This window comes from Notechis scutatus, chromosome 6, assembly GCF_049901735.1.
Source record: "Notechis scutatus isolate UNSWTSFEM ecotype Mainland chromosome 6, rNotScu1.2, whole genome shotgun sequence".
NCBI lineage: Eukaryota > Metazoa > Chordata > Lepidosauria > Squamata > Elapidae > Notechis > Notechis scutatus.
In genome coordinates, this window is record NC_142014.1 from 40,905,955 (window position 1) to 40,927,024 (window position 21,070).

The window sequence follows — 21,070 nt, forward strand, 5'->3', positions numbered from 1 at the left end:
GCAGCATGTCCATACTATAAAACTGTAAAATTTGCAGATGACATTAAGCTGGCAGGAATAGCCAACACTCCAGAAAACAAACTCAGGATCCAAAAAGATCTTGACAGACTTGAACAATGGGCTCTATCCAACAAAATGAAAGATAAGCAAAGTTTTAGACTTAGGCGGGAAAAACCAATAGTACAAATACATATTAAAAACAGTAACTGTGAGAGGGACCTTGGAGTCCTAGTGGATGATCACTTAAATATGAGCCAGCAGTATGCATCAGCAGTCAAAAAAGCTAATATAGTCATTGGTTGTATGAACAGAGGCATAGAATCAAAATCACTTGAAATATTAATACTGCTTTATAAAGCCTTAGTAAGGCCACACTTGGAATACTGCCTCCAGTTTTGGTCACCACATTACAAAAAAAGATGTTGAGACTTTGGGAAAGTGCAAAGAAGAACAACTAAGATGATGAAAGGCCTGGAGGAAAAAAAACATATGAAGAACAGTTGCAGGATTTGGGTTTGGCTAGTCTAGAGAAAAGAAAGACTGGGGAAGGGGAGACATGTTAGCAGTATTCCATTATTTGAGAGGTTGCCACAAAGAGGAGGGGTCAACTTATTTTCCAAAGTACCACAGTGCAGGACAGGAAAGAATGGATGGAAACTAATCAAAGAGAAAAGCAACCTAGAATTAAGGAGAAACTTCTTGACAGTGAGAACAAGTAACCATTAAAACAGCTTGCTCTCAGAAGTTGTGGGTGTTTCAGCACTGGAGTTTTTAAGAAGAGATTTAACAGTCACTTGTTTGAAATTGTGTAGCATCTCCTGCTTGAGCAAGGGGTTAAACTAGAAAACCTTGAGGGTCCCTTCCAGCTCTATTCTAATTAATTGATTGATTGATCATTTTTTAAACTGAACTTGCCATGAAAAATACTGTATGTTCCCATCTGATATTATGCACAAAAATATGCATACATACATTTTATTTTATTTATATTAAAGCTCAACATAAGTTGCATGAAATTTAGAAAGCACTTGTTGCCCTAGTTTTTAGCTATAATGAGGTAGCATTATGTATATTACATTGAATTTCATTTTTTTAAGTTTATGAAACAAAGAGATGTGAATTATAGTATATACATGATTTTAAAAAAAAATGCAGTTACAGGTTGGTAGCAATGAATATATTGTGACCATGACAGCAATAGCCACTATCACTTGAACAGCTAGATAGTACATCTCTTAAATTAAATTTGAACTGTGAAAAGGTTCAGCTCCTATCCAAATGGATAGGGGTCAATCTAATTTGGATCTTATTCAAAGCTGGGAGAATATCATTATTAGACAATCACGTTTATTTGGTATGAAGTCTATACGTGACAGGTTCCTTAATTTTAAAAGGCAGGAGATTAAATGCAATTTGATCTGTTAGAGATAATTGGAAAAGCATATTAGCATTTGTGAGTAATTGTATTACTGTTTCCTATCTCCCTTTCCCCAATTATCACAGGCTGACTTATCTCTACCATCTCCTGTGTTTTAATTCAAGAGTTGCTTGTTGATGACTTGTTGTGAGGGATTTTCTAAAGTATTTTGAGGTGTCATTAATTGTTTCCATCTTTGCTAGTATAAGTAGTACTAACCATGGCATAGTATCATTCAGAATGAGCTAGATGTCAGGACTCCGACATGCACCGTCATTCAAATCAAAATACTTCTTTTTAGTTGTAACTAGATTTATCTGCAAATAAAAGCAAAAATTTCTAATTACTTCCGAGGATTGCATATGAAGAGAGGAATCATTAAAACCTGAGGTACAATTTAACATTACCGCTGAAATAGTGCAGTATTATTTCTGTACAACAAAAAAGTATGCTCCCGTTTAAATTGGTTCAATTCTGGAATAATTCCACTTGTGTTTTATTTACTTATTTATCTCTTTGTGTATTGATTGGTTCAATATCTCTCAAAACTTTGTTGTATTTAAATAGTGCTATATTTTTTCTATATTTTTTATTTTTTTCCCTTATTATATTTAATAACTAGATCTCCTTATATATTAAACTGAATTAGGTTTTTTTCCCAAAATAAACATGTGCTTACTTATATGTGTGTGTTACTGTGTGTGTTTTTATAATAAATTTTTTTACAAATGAACAGGGAAGCCATATATTGGGCATTTCTACTGTATTATTATATCTAATTAAAATAGTGTATGTTTTAGCACTTCATTTTTGTTTTAAAATTAAGATGGATCCAAAATCTAATCTCAGGGACAAAAGAAATCCTGTGTTATTTTGCTCTGCATTGAGTTGCTTAGTAGAGATAGGTGCCATTTCTAAAAGTACAGATAAGAAAGATCTATTCCTACAGATTTGGCCATAAAAGACATATTACCTTGCTTCTGAGATTCTGGATTCTGCTTTTTCAGCTCTGCAGAAGTAGTTCCAATTACTTTTAAAATTCCAAGGCAATCTCGTGATAATATGAAATGCATTAAGGAAGTTTTAAAAGAACATATAGCTTTAGGCAAGAGGGTTCTTAAAGATCAGGCAAGGGCAACCAATTATTGCTTCTTGACTCTGATGTATCTTTTATTTTATGTACTTTAAGAGCATTTGCACCAAGACAAATTCCTTGTGTGTCCAATCACACTTGGACAATAAATAATTCTATATCTATTCAATTCTTTTCAACTGATATAATAAAAGATAGATTACCTTTAACATGCTTAAAATCAGCATATACTTGTACATAATTATGTACAATTATGGGAAGGTAATAATGTTTTATAATTGCATACCATCTAAAGAGAGAGTCCCGTGTAGTATTATTCACGTTTTACAGTTTTAAAAAAACTCTGCTTTTGCGTATTTTGTTACATGGGGATAAGCACTTCAATATGTCAGGTAAGACCTAAAAATATGTTGAATGCAGTAGAAAGGCAATTGTTCATAGAGAAAATGAAGGATGATCAAATAGTCAAATAAATGCACGAAAGCAGTTAATAGAGGAAGGAGAAAAAGTTATGTTTTAACAGAGTTAATAGATATATAATAGATTCAATTGCATAGAGTACCTGAAAAACTCTGGACTGAAATTTGTAACCCAATTAAAGATTTGAAGTAAAAAGGTTCCAAAATTGAAAGAAAGCAAAATGGCTGTCTGCTGACACGTTGAAAACAGAAAGGAAAAATGTTAGCTAGACAGAAGCTTGGCCAGTGGTGGGATTCAAATTTTTTTATCATTGGTTCTGTGGGCGTGGGTAGTAGGTGGGCATCGCCAGGTGGTCATGTGACTGTTGGGCGTGGCCAGGTGGCCATGTGACTGGGTGAGCATGGCCAGGTGGCCATGTGACTGGGTGAGCATGGCCAGGTGGCCAGGTGACTGGCACACCAAATACAAGTGGTTCTCACTTAATGGCAGTTGCTTAGCAAGTGTTCTAATTTACGACTGACCTCCCCAGAGCTACTTGATCTGTTTTTGGAATTTTGACAGCCATGCACACACACACACACACACACACACACACACACACACACAAACTTATGACAAGTTACAACATCCCACACAGTCATGTGACTGAGGTTTTCTATGTTTTTTGCCAGTTTCTGATTAAAAATGCCCATTGGGGAAAATGGACTTGTTTAACAACCACAACCAAATACCATAATGACTATGGTATTTGCCTAACCCAGGGGTCTGCAACCTTAAACACTCAGAGCCATTTTTCTGTTTTCTGTTGAATAGATATCTGTGTGTCTGTCTTTTTCCCTCTCTCTTTCTCACCTCTCTCTCTCTCATCTTTCTTTCTCTCTCATCTCATTCTTTTTTCTTCCTCCCTCTTTCTTTTTCATCTCTCTTTTTCTTTCTCCCTCTCTCTCTTTCTCATCTTTCTCTCTCTCATCTCATTCTTTTTTCTTCCTCCCTCTTTCTTTTTCATCTCTTTTTCTTTCTCCCTCTCTCTCTTTCTCATCTTTCTCTCATCTCTCACTCATCTCTCCCTCTCCCTCTCTCTCATCTCTCTTTTCTTTTTCCCCTCTCTTTTTCTTTCTCCCCCTCTCTCATTTTTCCCTCTCTCATCTCCTCACTCATCTCTCTTTCATCTATTTCTTTCTCTCTCTCTCTCTCATCTCTCTCTTTCTTCTCTCTCTCTCTCTGTTTCTCATCTCTTTCTCTCATCTTTTTCTCTTTCTTTCTCCCTCTGTTTTTCTCTCTCATCTCTCATCTCTCTAATCTTTCTTTCTCCATCTCTCTCTCTTTCTCTCATGTCATCTCGCTCATCTCTTTCTTTCTCATTTCTCCTTTTTCTGTCTTCCTCTCTCTCTGTTCCTCATATCTCTCTCTCATCTCTTTTTTCTTTCTCCCTCTGTTTTTCTCACTCATCTCTCTCTCATTTCTGTGTGTGTGTGTGTTTCACATCTCTCTTTCTCTCATTTCTTCCTCTCACCTCCATGGCGAGTGCAGCTCAGTGTGGAGAAAAGTCATGCATCTCCCTATATTCCTCTTGCCATGAGCAGCCTCACGCAGCACCTTTAAACTTAGCACGCTTCACAAATTGGGGAGGCAGCATCCCCTCCTCCTCATTTGTGAAAGCACTAAAATTAAAGGTGCTGCACAAGGCTGCTCGCAGTGACAGGAATATGGGGAGACACAACTTTTCTCCATGCCAAGATGGCTGCTTACAGCTTGAGGCAATCGGTCAGCCAGTTGGGTGGGAGGCAGCTGCAGGCCTACAGGGCTAACTGCAGGGTGAGGCCATAGCCGGTAGTCAACCACCCTTCCCAGCCCTGCTTCCCCAAGAGGAAAGGCAAGCATGATGGGGCCATGGGCTGCATGGAAGAGAGTAGGGAAGGCAGGCAAGCATGCAGGGCATTGGGGACTGTGGGGTGATGTAGGAGGCAGCTAGGCTTGGATTCGGGCCTTGCTGCTAGCAATCACTCATCTAGGCAGATCAGAGCAGCTTAACTTGGCCACATGGAAGGCAGGAAAGCTTGCTGGGCCATGTGGGAGGCAGCTAGGCTGGGATTCAGGCCTTGCTGCTTGAAGTTTCACCCAGGCTGCCAGGCAAATCAGGGCAGCTCAGCTGGGCCACGCAGAGAGTGCCACATGGGATGGAGCTGATGGCAGGCAAGCTGGCTGGCTCTCAGAGACCGTGTGGTTGAGGCAAGTCAGGGAGCCAGATGAAGAGCAGCAACAACTATGCCAGGCAAATGGATGAGATGAGGAGTTTCTGGGGGGGCACCAGAATTTTTACCACCAGTTCATGTGAACTGACCCAAACTGGCTGAATCCCACCACTGAGTTTGGCCAACTAAATCCTGAGATCCACAGAACAACAAGAAGAGATAAATAATTGCAACAAAGTAAGCAATGAAAAGAAAGTGAAAGGAACAACAAAATGGGGATGGATTGATTTAAGATAGTTACAGAAAAGAAGGGACACTTTATGAAAAAAATGGGCACATTAAAAATAAAACAAATATCTACTGGAAAAAATATATAGAACTGTTTGGCACTAAAAATGAAGCTGTACTAATAATGCTTAAATATTTTGTTGTCCATTGTTTCACAACAAATCATAAACAAATGAGTGAATCCTAAAAACAATAAAGTAAATGAGAATCTTATGTTTTTTATTATTTATTGTTATCTCTCCCTTTTATTAAAATGAATATAGATAGGCAAAATTTAAAAAAATATTTCTCTGTCAAAATGTTAATCACTTGGAGCCTTTTCCTAATAGAACAGTTGCTGGCTCAGTGGGTTTTAACTGACCTTTTCTTGTAAAGAAGAAAATTATTCTGGTGTGATCTATTAAAGCTTTGAATTCATTTATGTTCTGTTCAGTGGAAGCAATTGTATGTATATTATCAAGCTGCTTAAAGCAGAAGGAGCAATTGAATTGATTGGCAATTGAACATTCAAAAGAAAGAAGTTAACCTCAGTGAACCTCTCCGTAGGACCATTCTAAAACCAGGTGCAAGTTTCCATCTAGTGATCCTAACAATTGGCTAAACTAAATTATATCTGAAAATGAAAGTTAATCATAATAACAATAACATACCTCTGTGAATAATCACCCCTAGAGAGACACTTCTCTGTTCCTTAATCTGGCAGGGATTTTCAATTATCTTTGAAAACGGCAAGTACATGACTTGACATCAGCATATTAACCACCACATAATTTTAATAGATTATAGCATACCATGTTCTAAGCACTCAATTTCATAATATTTATTAATAATTTATTAAATTTAGTTATCATCCAACTCCCAATGACTTGGGGCTGCTTACACTTGTTAAAACATTTGCAAACAAAGAATCACAGAAAAAAATAAATACAGCACAAGAACAACCATGGTAAACAAAACTAACCAAGAAAGAACAGAAAGAAAGAACAGAGCATCAGTTATCCGCTCCAAAGGCCAGGATGAAGACCCAGGTCTTTTAGGCCCTTCAGTATATCACCAGGGTAGGGACACCAGCACATTTTTAAAAAATTATGGATGTGTGCATGGGATACATTGAAACAGATTTCTACTAGATAGCCAAATGATCTGTGTGGACTGTTCACATTTAAACTTTCTTCTCATGAAGAAGCTTTTATTTAGAAAGTTCTACATCTGTGATCGGTACTTGATTAAAGCAACATTAGCAGTAGGATTTTGCATCTTTTTCTGGTTGTGCTCATAAAATACAGTAGGAAAATTTGAAATGCAGGGTGGAATTCTAACCACAGGGAGCATTTGCAAGGTAGCAAAGCAGTGCATATGAACATTTCAATATTCACAGAATACAGTACTTAAGAATTCAGAAAGTACTGATTTAAAGAGGGCTGGTACTAAAGAATATGTTTCCTAATTGTGACTGTGCTAAATAGTTTCTAATTTTGGTTTTCTGGCAAAAATAGTGTTTTCAGGAAACCCCACACTACTGATTCCTACAAAAAAACAAAATACTGTACACATGTGGTTGTTTTCCATATTTTTCTATTGTCTATATTCTCTCAATTTATCTCTTGCAAGCACTGGCTGTCTGGAGGATTTGTGGATCATTTTTTTGGATTTTCCTTAACACCCAAAGAATTCTTCAGCTCCAGAAAACCTGCCTGTGCCCACAAAACATAGCTGGGTGTGGGTTGTCACTTCAGGCAGTGTCTTCAGTCTGCTATTTTCCATAGGAAGTCCCAAACATTAGCCATTTATGAGAGCGCAAAGTTGTATATCCAGTGAGATATTCCAATCTTAGTTGATACCTGAAAAGTATGGAAATGAGAGTCCAGCTGAGCAGGCTTTGTTGGTAGCTTGTATTTATGATTAAGATCAGTGATACTGTACAACCTGGCTGTACTTAAACCTATTAGGCAAAATTAGACAGAAACTGAGAACTGTCCTTAGGATGTGATACGTGATTCAGTGGTTACTGGCACACCCTTACCTTAAGATATTGAAGACTCCCATCTGTCCTTTTATGTAGTTGTCTTCTAGCATACAGAAATTGTCTTCAAGGAGGTTTATTATATTCCCCAAGGTAATTGTGTAATTATACTACACTTCATAATGAGTATGTTTAATGAGATCTATCTGTCAAAGAAAGATCAGAGGCCTAAAATGCCTAGTTAGAATTGTTTAAGCAAAACCTGATTCTGTAGGGTTTTTTTAAAGTAATATTCTTACCCTGCTAAAGTAGCATAGATCTAAGGTCAGAGCAGCAGACTCTTTCTAATGATCATTACTGAGCAGCATGAAGTCTCTTCTTCTTATCATTCCAGCCTCAGATATACTCATTTTTGCATTTAATAGAAAGCTTTTGTCATTTTGCAATGGCTGCTTAACCTTTGTGTGGTGAACGATTTTAGTAATGCAGTATTGTTCATCATAACTGTAGAGAATTCTCCTATATTTAGTTGACCCCTGAACTCATGTTGACATTTGGAAGAGGCCATTGTGTCTATTTGGACAACGCTTGTGTTGTTTGGTAAATTATGACTGCTACTTTATCTTTCAAAACTGTTCAGTTTATTTCAGAACATAACAAGGCTCAGTACAGTTCACTGTTTTCTGACAACAAAACTAATGATGTGCTGATGACTATCACAAGTAATCTAATATTCATGCTAAAAGGGTCGCTAATAATTTACAGCAGCAAGCAGTGAGCTAACAATTAACACATTTGTGGATGCAGAAAAATACAAATTTGAAATGAGTCAGGCATCAGCTGCCATACCGAGAAGTCATGACTGCATTTTTCTATTAGAAATTGCTATGGAATTAGTATATTTAACATATTTGAAACAAATGTGAGAGACAACATAACTACAGTCATTGAAAGGTGAAAAAAATAAATTTGAAGATCTAGATGTAATATCTGATTCTCAAATTGTCTGGCTTTTAGATATAATATCAGTACAGTATTATTGGAAGAACTAATTAATATTTCTGTAATATTAAGTTTAATGAAAATGTATGCTCACAATTCAAATTATACTCAGATCTAAGTCCTATTATAAACAATAAGACTGAGATCAATAGGATGATGAATTATGTCTAGTGCAGTTGGCTGGCTGGGGAGTCTGGGAGGTGAAATTCCAACATGTTAAATTTGCAAGGGTAAGAAACAATGGTCTAATGTGTTGAAGATAATTTTATGTTACCTGGAACTGAGTTTGGCACAGAACTTTATTTCTAAGTTCAATTCAAAGATGATGTTTGAGCAGGGTTAATATTGAGATTTTTTTATATACAAAATCTTCCATGTTTATAAACTTTAAAAATGTCATACACCAATTTCATCTGCAAAGAGATTAAAGTTGAAAAGTTGCTTTTAGTTAAATAAATGTATATTTGCAAGTATTTTCCACATTTTGTTTTTTTTGTTGTTACAGAAGTGGGAAAGGCTCTACTTATAAATCCTGAAAAATTGAATGTTGAATTTACCAGTATTTTTAACAGAAACTGATAAGAAATAGGGGCAGATTTTTTTTCTAGTTATTGCTTCATATTCAACTATAACAAAGTGATTTATACTTTGAATTCATGTATGTTGAGATGCCTTGTTTTCTGAACAGATTAACATAGAGGTCACTATTTTACAAAAGTGTTTTAGAAAATATATGTGTTAACCTTTGGTTTTAAGCAATATACTGATATATATCTACTTACAATTCCCTTTGCTTCGTTGTAGCAAGAGAAGCTAGGTGACATCTGTTTCTCTCTCCGCTATGTGCCTACTGCTGGCAAGCTGACTGTTGTCATCTTAGAAGCAAAGAATCTGAAGAAGATGGACGTGGGAGGCTTATCAGGTAAGTTGATGGCAGGAAGCATATAGTAGTCAATGTACCTGATATACTTTTTAGTAATGAGGCCATGCAAGCTTCCAATTCAGTTCAAAGAGGTGTTCCAGAACATACAAGAACATAAGCACGACACTAGTCTGCACCTCATTAAAGCTGGACATATTGAGTTTGCATTCCCACACATTATAAAACATGTCTTACAAATAAAAGCTGAAGCACAGCACAGCAATGCCTAATGGTTTCTTGTTCTTAGAGTATGTGAGTTATTGTTAATATGCAGGAATGAAATGTATATGCGATATGACAACTAAATCAGCAATGTGACTTTTGAATGGCTTGGATATACAGTACATCACATCTGTTCTTTCCAAATTTCTCACCTGTGCTTATCAACAGAAATTAGACCCAGTGCTTTGTTTGAATGTTGTAATACATTGCAGGACTGAAAACATAATCAAGAAATATGGGGAAATGTTTAGTTTTACAGTTACGTGTAATTGAATAGAAGGTTTACCATGATCATCTATTACATGGGTGTCAAATTCAAGGTCTAGGGGCTGGATCCGGCCTGTGGGGTGCTTAGATCTGGCCTGCAGGGCCGTCTTAGAAACAGCAAAACCCCGGGCCATGGTGCCTCTGCCAGCAAAAATGGAGTTCAGGGGGCACACACACACACACACCTGAGCTCCCTTTTCACTGGCAGAGGGCAGCAGGAGGCCATCACAGCTGAAAACGGAGCTCTGGAGCGCTTGGGCCACAGGCACTCCCAACATGAGTGACATCAGACTGGGCCTGCCCATCCTGGCCATGCTCACCCTGGCCATGCCTACTCCACCCCGAGGTCAAACAAAACCCTGACGCTGCCCTCAATGAAATCAAGTTTGACACCCTTGATCTATTACAATGCCAATGTTGCATAGGGATTTTTGACTGGATTGGTTTAATGTCAATTGATCAAGGGTGTCAAACTGCCTTTAGCAGTTCTGGTAGACAGTTATAAAATAGTTCCTCTTTCTCAACATATTGTCCATGTAGCACTAGAGGGGCAGAGATGGTGACATATTTTTCTACAATGTCACATAATGTTATCTTACAGAAATAGTAATTACAATATTATCACATCCCATTTCAGTATATATGGAAGACTGGCTGCTGGAATTTTATGTGTATTACTTTGCTGTCTGATCAATGTCCAGCCATTTCCACTAAAGTAACCAATGTATGATGTTACCAGCACTGAAGGACACCAGTTCATTTGCTAGGGAATTAGCAAATCTTATTTATAAAGCTTGAATATCAAGACATTTGTATACAAAACATGCCATTGTTTTTATCACTATTACAATAATGAAAACAATGATTAGTATATATTTTCTATGATTATATAATTTACTGAAATAGATAACTATGTATTTGCTTGCTTAGGTGAATCATATATTTCAGTTCTAGAAAATATAAATACATGCACATACATGCATATACATATATACAGACATATACATGCATATACATATATACAGACACACAGAGACACACACCTCTAGAAAACTGTTTTTAAAAATGTGGTAAAAATATGTAATTCTAGCTGTGTTCTTTTTATAGCAACAAGCTTCTTATTATTCTAAAGCAAGAGTTGGAATTGATCAGTGTAGCATTAAAAAGTTCAGAGTACTCTTGCCTCTCATAACCTGAATTATCAGATATTACAGAAGAGTAGGAAACATAGGAAATGTAAATAAGAAGCCTGGAGTAGAAACAAGCACATTGCCCAAGAAAATTAGAATTGTGGTGTATGTGTATATGTTTTCAATATACATTTTTCCAGAAGAGTATCTTTTTCATGTCAACCTCCTTTCCTTAATAGTGAAGTCATTTCTTAGCTCCCAAGACTTCACTTTTGGAAATCTTCATGCAAGTTATTGTAAATAAACTGCAAGGTCTTATATATAGAAGAGGGGTGGGGGAATAAGCAAGTTATTTTATTATGGACACAAAATTGCTTTTTTCAGTTTTTCTACTGAGCAAGGGGTACATCATGACAGAGGTGAAGAATTCAGTTTGAACTTAAACTAAATCCATTATCAGCAGAAGAAAATAATGTAGAGTTGCATTTGTGGGTATCTGTGAGTGGGAAGATGTGAAAGAGTATTAAAAAAATGGATGTGAAATGAAGCTGCTGTTTCGTGAAGAAAAGGGGAAGAAATATGTAGAAAAAAGTGGGGAGCATATTGGAAACACAGCAGGGGATCAGATTCTGCCTTATGAAGATAGAGATGACACATTCTTCCTCCCATATCCAATTCTTTTCATTTAAATAGAATTGCTGACTTCCTGGGCAATGTCAACAAAGTAGGTAAACAAACAGTTCCAAGACATTGTTGGTTCTGCACAAGCTAATATTAAGCAGAGTGGCATGTAAAATCCTGATAGTGAAGCTTGGCGTTGTATTCAGAAGATTTAAATTCAGATGTTATGCCTGAATGTGTTTATGTAGTACAAGTCAGAGGAATTGGGATTACCCCTGCATTTGGCCAGAAATTTGTATTCTGATTCCTCATTTCACAAAGGGTTGTTTGTTTGAGTATGCTCCCTCGGAAAATCTCCTTATTTAACACAGTTTGAGATGCAGGTGTGGGAAAAGGTTGGTATATTTAAGCTCATCTTCTTCCTGAGAGAAATAGCAAAGCAAACTTCATCACCTGTTATTTTTGCTTATCAAAACAATCTTTACATTCCGTTAATCCCCCCAAAAACCATAAATCCTGGAATGCCATCAAGTTATCCTCAAGAATGGCAAAGTAGCTAGTATGTCAGTAGGTAAGAAGAAATTCAAATACACAAGTTAGAAAGTCATTATTTTTGTCATTATTATAACACCAGGAGTATCAAAGAATATGAATGAGTTTTTCTTCTGCTCCACAAACATCATCATATAGTTCCATTGTACCTCTTCCCCACTGTAGCGACTCAACCTTAACATTAAAAAAGATTAATGTGTTTCACCTGATCCTGACAATCAAAACTCCAAAAAAAAAAAAAACCCATCCAAATCAGGGCAGAAATAAAGCATGTCTATTTTCCCACTGTCTGTTATTTATTTCTAAACCCCCATTTAAGTCTGTGTTTGATTTCCAAAGGAGTTAAAAGTACAGAAACATCCTCATCAGAAGTAAACAAATCCTCCCTAGCTCTTCATTCATTCCCCATAACACTTATCTGTTTTGGGACCCAACAAAAATTAATGTAAAACAACCATTGCAGTTATCTGCTTCGAAACCAAATAATATTCATTAGATTGTTTTTTAATATCCTACTTCTCTAGTATATGCAAAGAATCAAGTAATTACTGTTCTTTCAAATGACCATCCAAAATACCTTCCATAGCTAAAAACATTGTTACTGACTTACAACATAACTGAAAGCCACTCAGAAAGTGGAAGTCCTACAAATTCTAAAAGTAGGAATAAAAAGCTGCCCTCACTTTCAACTATGTTCCTTGAATTGTCAATATAGTTTGAATATTATTGACTCCAGTGCTGATATATACTCTAATGGTTTTAGATTCTAAAGGCCAAATATTGATTTATTATTAATTTATATAGCTATTCATTTCATATAATGACTCTGGGTAGCTGACAATTAAAAAGTAAACAACAGGTACAACAAGCAAAATGTAGAACAACATCAGTAACATAAAATAGCTGCCAAGGACATTTATAACATCCCACATTCAAGTTAGCCATGAATACTGTCAGGGGCCCAGGCTAGTCGATAGTATTGAATGCCTTGCAAAATATGTCTTCCTTTCATCTGTACAAATTATACACAGCATCAGATGGATTCTTACAAAAGGAAGAAAAGTGTCTTCCTATAATTATCTGGAAATTCCCAATTTTGAAACACTTGAGAATGAATTCAGAACAACAGAGTTGGAAGTCAGCTTGGAGGTCTTCTCAGGGGTGGGATACAACCGGTGTTACTACCGGTTTGGTGATTACGTTTTGCAACCTTTTCCAACCTCTGCTGTGCCACGCAAAGCAGCTGAGGTTGAAAAAGCAGGAAAGCAGTATTCCCTGTTAGGAAAATGAGCGCACTCAGGGAAACGTAGTGAGAGTGGTGTTGAATAACACACAACCAACACACAGATACACTGAATAGTAAAATGTAGGTTTTACTTCCAGTAAACAGGTAAACAAAGTCCAATAAACAGTCCAAATCATACACAGTTAAAGCAGGTAGTATTCAATACAATCAGTCCAGGGATAAGCCAAAAACAAAGTCCAGTATCATAAACAGAATTCAGTAAATGGAGTTTGCTAACAGTGGCAAGACTCACAGCAATCCAAGCAGAACGACAATCTTCTACCTCTTCCTGTTCTTCCTCTTTAATGGCTATTGATGGTTTAACTGTCTCATCATTAGGGACTACTTGGGTGTTGATAACAACATCATTGTTGGATTCCTGTTCTAGTTTCTGCCACCCAACGTGCTCAAGAAATTTAGCACTAGCGCTACAGTAAATATTAGCTGTGCCTGGAGCCCAAAATCTAAACGATCTATGGTTGGCCTTGTAATCTACGAAAAATAATTTCCTAGCTCTATGTTGCCCTTTCAGTCTTACTTGTGAGGGAATATGCACCCATGCTGGAGTTCCAAATGTGTGTAGATAACTTAAATTTGGTTTTCTGCCATGCCAACGAGTGAATGGCAATTCACCAGTTGTTGTGTTCACCACATTGTTTAACACATAGTTGCTACACATTATTGCTTCACCCCACAGTTTCAGGCTAAACCTGAATCGGATAACATAGTGCGAGCCATGGCTTGTAACGTTTGCCCTCTTCGTTCTATAAATGAATTATGTTGTGGCCTGTAAAGTGCAGAATGTTTATGCTCGATACCAGCCAATTTTAACATCGTTTGGAATCTATTATTAATAAACTCAGTCCCGTTATCTGTAACTACAGTAATTACTTTATGTTTCATTTTTCTTTCTGCAAATCGTAGCCAATTAAAGAAATGTTGGAACATTTCTGTTTTGTTTTTTCATTAAATAACAGAAACCGTACCGTGAGTAATGATCCTGCCAAACTGGGTTTCTTAGGACCAATTATGTCAGCAAACACAACCTCTAAAGGTTCTTTGGTCTTAAACCCATTCAGTCTGTTTGCTGGAGTAAACTTGCTTTTCTCCTGACTACAGGCATTACAGTTTAAATACTTGCTACAGGGTTTTAATTTTACCCCCTCTGATAATTTAACAGTTTGTTGCAGCATTTTGAAATTAATGTGCCCTAGATGTCTATGCAGTAAATGTATACATTCCTCATGTGGCTTAACATTGTTATAAACCGAGTTAACCATCTGCAACTGGTCATCATGTATCACATATAAATCATTCTTTAAGGTAGCAGTAACACTTTTACCCTCTTTCTCTATTATACAGTTATCTCCCCTGAAGGTTACTACATAAACAATTTTAACTAAAGCCCTTACTGATAACAAATTAAATTTCAGTTTAGGTACATATAACATAGATAAATGCTCATTTACACAAGAACAATATGCAGTACCTTCACCAGATGCTTTCATCTTCCATCCATTTGCCAATGATACATGTTGCTTACTTGTGGACATCTTACAAACCTCTCTCTATTTCTAGTAATGCACTGCAATGCTCCACTATCAACTACCCACAAATCATGGTTTACAGTTGAATTGCTAGACAAAGCTAAATTAACATTCTTCTTAGCCTTCTGGTGATTACCAGTATTCTGTCATTTTCCCTTCTTACGGAATCTAGCCATATGTCCCTTAGCCCCACAAGAAAAACATTTTCTAACAGTATAGGCAGTTGAAAACAAATCCTCTTCTTGTGGTTGTTTTTCTCTCAGTTGGTCTCTTTCCTATCGTCTTCTTGCCTCTTCTAACAATCATCTGATTATGTCAGTCAATGTCAGTTCATTTCTGGTCAGGACTTCCAATGAAGATACGTAATCATCATAACGTTCATCCAATGAGGAAAGAATGATGTAAACCTGATGTAGCTCTGAAAAAATCAGTTCCTTTTCATGTAGCTCTTGAAAGTTCTTTTCATGAAGTTCAAATGAGCTAACATATCTCCACCTTTCAAAAGACGTGCTCTAAACAGTTTACATGTAAGACGTATGTGTGCACCTACACTGTCACAAACATAAATCCTCTCAACACCTAGCAGCAGACTCTTCTCCACGAATATGGACTAGCTGCTGGTCACTCAGTGTTAGTCCAATTATACAAAGAGCTCATTCGTTGTTCCGTTTAAAGTCAGCTAACTTTTTGGCATCATCCTCGTTATTTGGATCCCAAGCATTTACATCCAGTGGATCCTGAACTGCAGCCCATAACCCTTCCCTACGCAGAAGTAGACTGCACTTCATAGACCAGGATAAATAGTTTGTTCCATCCAACCAGGTTATCAGTGATAGACTTGTTGACAGGTCTTGTGCCATCTTTACCAGGACAGTAACCCACAATTAAACAGTAAACAGCTGTCTGTATATGGTACTGTGTATTCACACTAACTCAGTTATCTGAGTCTGGTATGGCCTGGGCCCATAACCAGTGTTGAGGTAATTCCCCATTAGGAGAATGAGCGCACTCAGGGAAACGTAGTGAGAGTGGTGTTGAATAACACACAACCAACACACAGATACACTGAATAGTAAAATGTAGGTTTTACTTCCAGTAAACAGGTAAACAAAGTCCAATAAACAGTCCAAATCATACACAGTTAAAGCAGGTAGTATTCAATACAATCAGTCCAGGGATAATCCAAAAATGAAGTCCAGTATCATAAACAGAGTTCAGTAAACAGAGTTTGCTAACAGTTGCAAGACTCACAGCAATCCAAGCAGAACGACGATCAGGCAATACGGCAAAACAGGAAATGCAAGCAGAAAGAAACCAGGTTTCTGGGTCCATCTTATGGCTGTTGGAGGAACCTCAGCCAATCACAATTACAGAATTCTCTTAAAGATACAGTATTAAATTACTGTCCTGTTTTATATATTTCCAATCCAACTGTTAGGTGACTATCATTCCTAACAGAAATAAAGGTCAGTAACAGCCCGGGCGGGCAGGTGGTCCAAACAGCAGCAAACACAGAACCAGTTTGGTGTCTGCTGCTCTTCAGAGCTACCGGCTCTATAGAACCGGGCAGAACCGGTAGCATCCCACCCTGGGTCTTCTAGTCCAACCCCTTGCTCAAGCAGGAAACCCCTATATCATTCTGGACTGTCCAATCTCTTCTTCAAACCTTCAGTTGGTGTATCCAGTACTTCTGAAGGCAACTCATTCCACCAATTAATTCTTCTCACTGTCAAGAAATTTCTTCTTAGTTCTAAGTTGGATATGTCATGTCACCAGTAGCCCTCCTCTTCATTAGACTAGACGTACCCAGCTCTTGCAAATATTCATCATATGTTTTAGCCTCTAGTACTCTCTAATCATCTTTGTTGCTCTTCTCTGTATTTTTTTTAGACTTTCAATATCTTTTTTATATCATGATGACCAAAATTGGATGCAGTATTCCAAGTGCAATATATAGTGATAATAAAACTTCACATGGTCTTGATACTATTCCTCTGTTGATGCAGCCTAGTACTACACTGATATTTTGGCAGCAAACAACACACCCATAATTCTTCCTACTTCTTGTAGAGTTATTAAATTTTGAAAAGTCTACATATGAATTTGTTTTAAAATATGTTCCCAATCTATTCCATGAAAACTGAGCCATTAATTTAATTTAATTTAATTTAATTTAATTTGCTCAAGCAATGTCTATTTTCTTATTTCTAACCCATATAGCACAATCATCTGTATATGGGCTCATATCTACAAGCAGAAGAATTTAAGGCAGATCAATTTTTATTATATTAATCAGTATAGAACAAAAGATACTGTGCTTCCTTGATTCAGATAGTTGTAATGTTCCATAATTTAGTAATACTAAGTATTCATAATATATTTTCTTGGAGATCTGTCTGGATTAATTTATAAAATTAACCTTGTATATATAATTTAGCTCTTTTTGAATATCTAGTGACACAGTTAACCTTAAAACAACCTCCTTCCATTCCTCTCAAACTATAACACAATTAGCAATTCTAAGTTAGGTCAACAGTAGAAGCAAATATTTCCAAAGCCTACCTGTCCAGCTTTGTAAAAGAACCTGAGATCCTGAAGGCTAATAATCTATATTTTCTTCACGTATTTTGAATATATGTTCAAATCTTTCCAGTTGAAGATGGACTAAAGCTCCAACTACAGACAATTAAGTCCCAGATGGTAAAAAAAAAAAAAAAAAAAAAATATTTTCTGCATGTCTTTATTGCCATCTAGTGGCTTCTGAATTATTATTACTAGTAGCCCTGAATAGATCCATTTTGAAATAGGTCCAGAGAGTTCCATTTTAGCAGTAAATACATTCATGTCTTACATTTAATTAAAGTACATTAAATGAAAGCTCAAAGCAAATCATTCCCTGCTACTTACAGAAACTATTTACTACTGTTGATGAAAATTATCTCTACAAGCAAAAAATGCCCCATTGGATATAAATTACTTGTTTAATCTTTAATTAAATTGAACACCTGGACTCCATTAGCTAATATAATCCAAAGCTAATATGCTTTGTCTCTGAATGAAAGATAAAGTGATTTGCTGCAACAGGCAAATTCAGATGGAGAACAGGAATCTTCAAACTTTTCCTCCAAATGAAAGTGAGTACAGATGTTTTTTTAATTGTATTTTAATTTAAATTTATTCAAGAATAAATATAAGAAATCTAATCCTTTGGATGGAGAACTCAAATCTTTGTTTTACTTCTCAGCATAGTCCAGATCAGATCCGTGTTTCTGTATAACTGATAGTTGATCCATTTTTTGCATTAGCATAGTGTGTTAAAGTCTAACAAATACAAGAGCTTGATCTATAGTAGTACCTATACCTGTTAGATACATCAAGTAACATTTAATTTGACCCTACAGATTCAAATTTAATAATACAATAAGATTTTATAGGCCTGTGTATTCTATAATTTGAAATAATATGCTAATCATCTATCTCAAATTGACAGGTAAAACATAGGCATACAAATATATCCCTTGTGCCACTTAATAAGTGGTAGAAGGAACAACCATTACTTCAGTGCAGCCAGAAAAATGCATCAAGAAAATTAGGAACTGCATTTCATGATTTCAACACTCTGGGTAGCTCTCCAGACACTAGTAGGCTGCTCCTGTTTTCTCTATAATTGCTGTGTTTTATCAGCTCTCTACTTGGACAACTTCATATAGAGATAACTACTACTGATATTATGAACTTTCTTCATTTTATTTATTTATTTATTTGATTTGCCAATTGTTTACAAGATAATAAGTATAAGTGTATACATAGTTGTGAATACATGAAATGGGTACATATAAGAAAAATAAAAAGAAGAATAAGAGAAACAATAGGACAGGGACGGTAGGCACGTTGGTGCGCTTATGCACCAACAGACCTCTTAGGAAAGGGTGAGGTCAATAGTAGACAGTCTAAGGTTAAAGTTTTTGGGGTTTGGGAAGAAACTACAGAGTCGGGTAGAGTATTCCAGACATTGACCACTCTATTGCTGAAGTCGTATTTCCTGCAATCAAGTTTGGTGTGGTTAACTTTGAGTTTGTATCTATTGTGTGCTCTTGTGTTGTTATGGTTGAAGCTGAAGTATTCATTGACAGGTAGGACATTGCAATGTATGATTTTATATACCATGCTTAAATCAGACCGGAGACAGCGTAATTCAAGGTTTTCTAGTTCTAGAATTTCAAGTCTGGTGGCATAAGGTATTCTAGCGAGTAGAGGAGTGGAGAACTCTTCTTGTGAAATATTTCTGGACTTTCTCAATTGTGCTAATATCAGATATGTAATGTGGGTTCCAGACTGATGAACTGTATTCGAGTATTGGTCTAGCAAATGTTTTGTATGCTCTGGTTAGTAGTGTGATATTACCAGAGAAAAAGCTATGTAGGATTAGGTTAACAACTCTTAATGCCTTTTTGGCTATGTAGTTGCAGTGGGCTCTAACACTTAGATCATTAGAGGTGAGTATTCCAAGGTCCTTTACAGAGCTTGGGTCATCAACAAGATCTTGACTATTCAGCTTGTATTTTATTTTCTGATTTTTTTTGCCAATATGTAAGACAGAGCATTTATTTGTTGAGATTTGAAGTTGCCATTTGTTTGACCATTCTGATACATAGTCAAGATCTTTTTATAGGGTAGCAGTATTGTCTGTGGTATTGAACAGCTTTACATCATCAGCGAAAAGAACGCAATTGCTCTTAATATGATCACAGAGGTCATTTATGTAGAGTATGAAGAGATTTGGTCCTAGAACACTGCCTTGGGGGACACCACTATTGACAGGTACAGAATTTGATAGGACGCTCCCAATTTTGACCATTTGTTGTCTGTTTGCCAGGAATGCTTCTATACAGTTATTCAGTTGTCCAGAGATACCATAGGATTTTATTTTTAGGAGTAGTTTGTCGTGTACCACTGAATCAAAGGCTTTACAGAAGTCTATGTAGATTGCGTCTATTGCTTTGCCCTGGTCGAGTTGTGTCGTCCATATGTTTTGCAGTGTAAGAGTTGCAGATTACAGGATAGTTTTTTTCTGAAACCAAATTGTTTATTGGAGAGTAGGTTGTTTGTCTCTAAGTGGAGGATGATGGATTGGTTAATAATTGATTCCATGACTTTACAGGTGACGCAGCATAAGGAGATTGGTCTGTAATTTTCAACTAGGCTTGGGTCTCCCTTTTTGAAGATGGGGATGACTGTGGCTTGTGACCATAGGTTAGGCAAGGAGCTGGTCCTGAAAGATTTTTCAAAGATTATGCTTAGAGGTTTGGCTATGGCAGTGGATAGCTTTTTTAAGAAGTAGGCACATATTCCATCAGGTCCAATAGATAGAGATGGTTTTTAGATTGCGTAGTGCTTTTCCAACATTGTCTTCTGTAAAATCGATATGTATTAGATCATTGTTGTTATCTGTGAATACGGCTAGGAAATACTGGGCATGATCCATTGCTGTTTACAAATACTGAGCTGAAGAATGTGTTAAAGATGTTGGCTTTAATGGTGTCGTCGTTGCAGTCTTTACCATCAGGTCCTATCAAGGGTGGGATAGACCTTGAGTCTTTTAGTTTGTTGTTTACAAAATTGTAAAAGCACGGGTGGAATTGGTGCTTAGAAGGTTTTCCTCTTGTTTAATGTGATAATTGATGCATTCGGTCTTTATCTGGTGGCATAAATTTTTGTATCGGCTTTTGAAATTGGCAACGTGACCTTTTGAAATTGGCAACGTTTCTCTCTTATTCCTATTTATAATAATAATTATCTGAACAATTTCATCCATATTGGATAAATGACCGTATGAAAATGTTACATGCATCAGTGGTGACAAGGCATTTTTAACATTGATTCTTTAAGCACTTTTCTCACAATTCTTATTAACTACAGTATATGTTATATGTTTTGTCAACTGGTTAATTTTTTGCAGCTCAGTCACGTTTTCATGGTATTTGTTAGAGTTCACCTTCTGGCTTTAATTTTTAGCTGATAATCTTAGCCATCCTGCATCTATGCCACCACCTTTGCAGATAACTCCCCATTTAGTTCTTGACCTGATTAGGGGGTGGGGAATTAAATCAAATAGTAGTCCTTCAGGAGTGGTATCTGGGTATGGTGGC

The 21,070-nt window shown here is 36.5% G+C and overlaps 1 protein-coding gene across 2 annotated transcripts in view; it reads left to right on the plus strand.

Annotated features, from left to right (window-relative positions):
- The window catches only part of SYT1 (synaptotagmin 1), a 235,727-nt gene that overhangs the window by 170,558 nt on the left and 44,099 nt on the right, over window positions 1–21,070 (plus strand). For both annotated transcript variants that reach the window (XM_087968032.1, XM_026667697.2), the window contains one exon: window positions 9,180–9,297. In XM_087968032.1, the coding sequence (XP_087824158.1) occupies window positions 9,180–9,297 (118 nt within the window). The remainder of the gene's footprint in view (window positions 1–9,179; window positions 9,298–21,070) is intronic.